General features: G+C 50.1%; 1 protein-coding gene across 1 annotated transcript; it reads left to right on the forward strand.

The window, feature by feature from the left end:
• The first annotated feature begins 241 nt into the window (after positions 1-241).
• On the forward strand, positions 242-1,360 carry LOC125036933 (fibrous sheath CABYR-binding protein-like). The gene is made up of 4 exons (XM_047629892.1): positions 242-251; positions 557-801; positions 952-1,140; positions 1,253-1,360. Exons 1-4 carry the CDS (start codon positions 242-244, stop codon positions 1,358-1,360), a joined length of 552 nt encoding a protein of 183 aa, XP_047485848.1.
• The last annotated feature ends 1,697 nt before the right edge of the window (positions 1,361-3,057 follow it).

Raw genomic sequence — 3,057 nt, forward strand, 5'->3', positions numbered from 1 at the left:
ATATTGCACCGCAGACATCATGCTTTATATAAGCTTACATAGTTATTATCACTGGAAGTTAATGACTGACGCGCTTAAGATGCGCATGGTTAGAATTAAATAGATATGGAATTCTTGTCCAATTAACTTTTCTCTCCATACTATAATGGACTCTACTGAACTCGTTAATTTTAACATATCCTAAGCAAATAAAAACCCCTCATGGGATACATTACCCTTTCTGTGAGAAATTGTTCGTAATATGCTTATTAGTATCCTCCTCCTTTGCTCTTTTACTGGCCTGATACACTTATATTTCAGCCTCTGAAGTCGATGTGACCCTCCAAGTTTAGATAACCCTATTACTACTGACGAGCTTCCTGTCCAAGACGCGCCGGAGGAGTTGCCTGCCCAGGACGTGCCAGAGGAACTGCTGTGCAAAGACACCCTGGAGGAGCTGCCCGCCCAGGACGCGCCGGAGGAGCTGCCTGCCGAGGACGCAACGGAGGAGCTGCCTGCCGAGGACGCACCGGAGGAGTTGTCTGCCCAGAAAGTGCTGAAAGATCTGTCTGCTCAGAAAGCGATAGAGAAGCTGCCTGCCCAGGAAGCGCTGGAGAAGTTGCCTGCCCAGGAAGCGCTGTAGGAAATGCCTGCCGAGGACGCGCCGGAGGAGCAGCCTGCCCAGGACGTGCCAGAGGAACTGTTGTGTGCAAGAACACCCTGGAGGAGCTGCCCGCCCAGGACGCGCCGGAGGAGGTACCTGCTGAGGACGCGCCGGAGGAGCTGCCTGCCGAGGATACTCCGGAGGAGCTGTCTCCCGAGGTCAGGCCGGAGGAGCCGCCGTCCGAGGACGTGCCTGAGGAGCTGCCGTCCGAGGACATGCTTGAGGAGCTGCCGTCCGAGGACATGCTTGAGGAGCTGCCGTCCGAGGACATGCTTGAGGAGCTGCCGTCCGAGGACATGCTTGAGGAGCTGCCGTCCGAGGACGTGTCGGAGGAGGAGCTGCCGTCCGAGGACACGCTTGAGAAGCTGCCGTCCGAGGACGTGCCGGAGGAGGAGCTTCCGTCCAAGGACATGCTTGAGGAGCTGCCGTCCGAGGATGTGCCGGAGGAGGAGCTGCCGTCCGAGGACGTGCCGGAGGAGGAGCTGCCGTCCGAGGACGTGCCGGAGGAGCTGCCGTCCGAGGACGTGCCGAAGGAGGAGCTGCCGTCCGAGGACATGCTTGAGGAACTGCCGTCCGAGGACGTGCCGGAGGAGCTGTTCGTCCGAGGAGATGCTTGAGGAACTGCCGTCCGAGGACGTGCCGGAGGAGGAGCTGCCGTCCGAGGACGTGCCGGAGGAGCTGCTTGCCAAGGAGAAGCCAGAGAAGCTGCCGTTGTAGAGAGACCGTTGGAGCGATGGTGCAGCCAGTCTGACAGAAGGCAGAATCGCGATCGTCGGAAGAATGTGGATGACGGAAGGTCAGGCACTAGGGCCACATCACCACTGGAAATAGGACCTCGGAGCCTCGTTGTAGACATCTCGCAGTTGGAAGATTATTTTATTGTCCCGTGACTTTGACTTGTGTGCTTCCTTCCGCCATGTGACCTCGCCTGCTCCGCTGGATCCTCTCCCGTCTGTTCGTAAATATCCTGTTTTGTCTAGTGTATTTTTGTGCCTTAGCAGTAAAACCTTGTATATGTTTCCTCTGGTGTGTTTCCGTTGACCTGACCGCTCTGATTCTTAAATCGAACCCTAACAGGCTTTATGTTGGTTCAGAACCATCGACCCGGCGATGACAGTTATAACTGACCCCATTTGACCCGCAATTCGTACTCTGTCACCGTTCCGTCCAGAAACATTTCCGGCCCTCCGCTGGCCGGGGTACACCACCGCACTAGACATCGTCTCATAGTTTCAATTACCTGTGTTATACTCCACCAACGCTTCCATGCTACAATGCGAGCACACGTTATGGGCCTTTTCATTTCTCTTCCCTCCCTCTTCCCTGTGCAGTCACTCCCATGTTGGTTTTGCTAGGTAGAGTATTAAATGTGGAAACCGTTGTGACAGGAAATGGCAGCACCTCACTCTCACTCTATCCTTCTGACCTCAGGTTGTATTTCTTATTTTAAAATATGCAGTTAACAAACATGATTGTTGCTCATTAAGTAATTAATTCATTTCTCTCATTTTTAAAGATCAATATTCATTCAACTACAATGAATTCAACACGTTTGCGATTTTCTCTAAAACTGGGAATTAACTCATTTAATTTTAAGCCCGGCTCATGGCCATACACAAAGGAATCTTGCGCCTTCCGAGCATGTGGGAGAGATTGTGGATGGTGAAAATGGCAGGTCTGCCAATTTTAGGTGAAGTATAGTTGTCGCACTTCGCCATGACATAAAAACTGCTGATACCAGATGTGAGCCACTTGACAACAGAAGTCAGGCTCCCGTGATAAGTATAACAGCGACTCGGTTGTATTACAAGTATCAAGACGCTGAAGTCTCGATGTAAAGCTATCTTTATTACTTCGTTTGAGTATACTGTGACAGCAATGGTCCGAGCCATAGCTGGGATAAGTCATTATATGACTTAATAAAGACTTGGAAACAGTTCGGCTCTGGCTTAACATTTTACAAGATTAGGAGGCTACCGAGTACCTTGCTGGCGAAATCAATTAATAGTTAGTACTTACGCTTATTATTTAGGCTATGGGTGATATATAAAACAATGGACTATGATAACGTCTACAGAATCATGGCATTAACAGCTACGTGATTACAGAGAGGGAGAAAGATCATGAAAGAAGTTAAAAGAAAAGAACGATAAACAGAGAGAGAGAAAGACTGCGAATAAGAGTGAGAGAAAGAGTATTTGCACACATAGGCTGATATGGTTGAGAGAGAGGGAGTGAAGAAGTAATTGCTGACTGGGTTTAAATTGCTCAGAGAGAGAGAGAGAGAGGAAGAGAGTGTATGTGAGAGAGAGAGAGAGAAAACTGTAGCATTCATGCAACGTATTTCCAGCGGAATGCATGCATGGATGTGTTCGTCGCGTCGTTGTGAGATGTGTTGTCGTTGTTCAGCTATT

The sequence above is a fragment of the Penaeus chinensis genome, chromosome 22, assembly GCF_019202785.1.
Source record: "Penaeus chinensis breed Huanghai No. 1 chromosome 22, ASM1920278v2, whole genome shotgun sequence".
Lineage (NCBI taxonomy): Eukaryota > Metazoa > Arthropoda > Malacostraca > Decapoda > Penaeidae > Penaeus > Penaeus chinensis.

Bases quoted from the DNA above. Each gene is read 5' to 3' on its own strand.
- LOC125036933 (XM_047629892.1), top strand. The intron at 802-951 runs GTCAGGCCGGAG...ATGCTTGAGGAG, and splicing joins CGGAGGAGCTGTCTCCCGAG to CTGCCGTCCGAGGACGTGTC. The intron at 1,141-1,252 runs GTGCCGGAGGAG...TCGTCCGAGGAG, and splicing joins AGGAGCTGCCGTCCGAGGAC to ATGCTTGAGGAACTGCCGTC.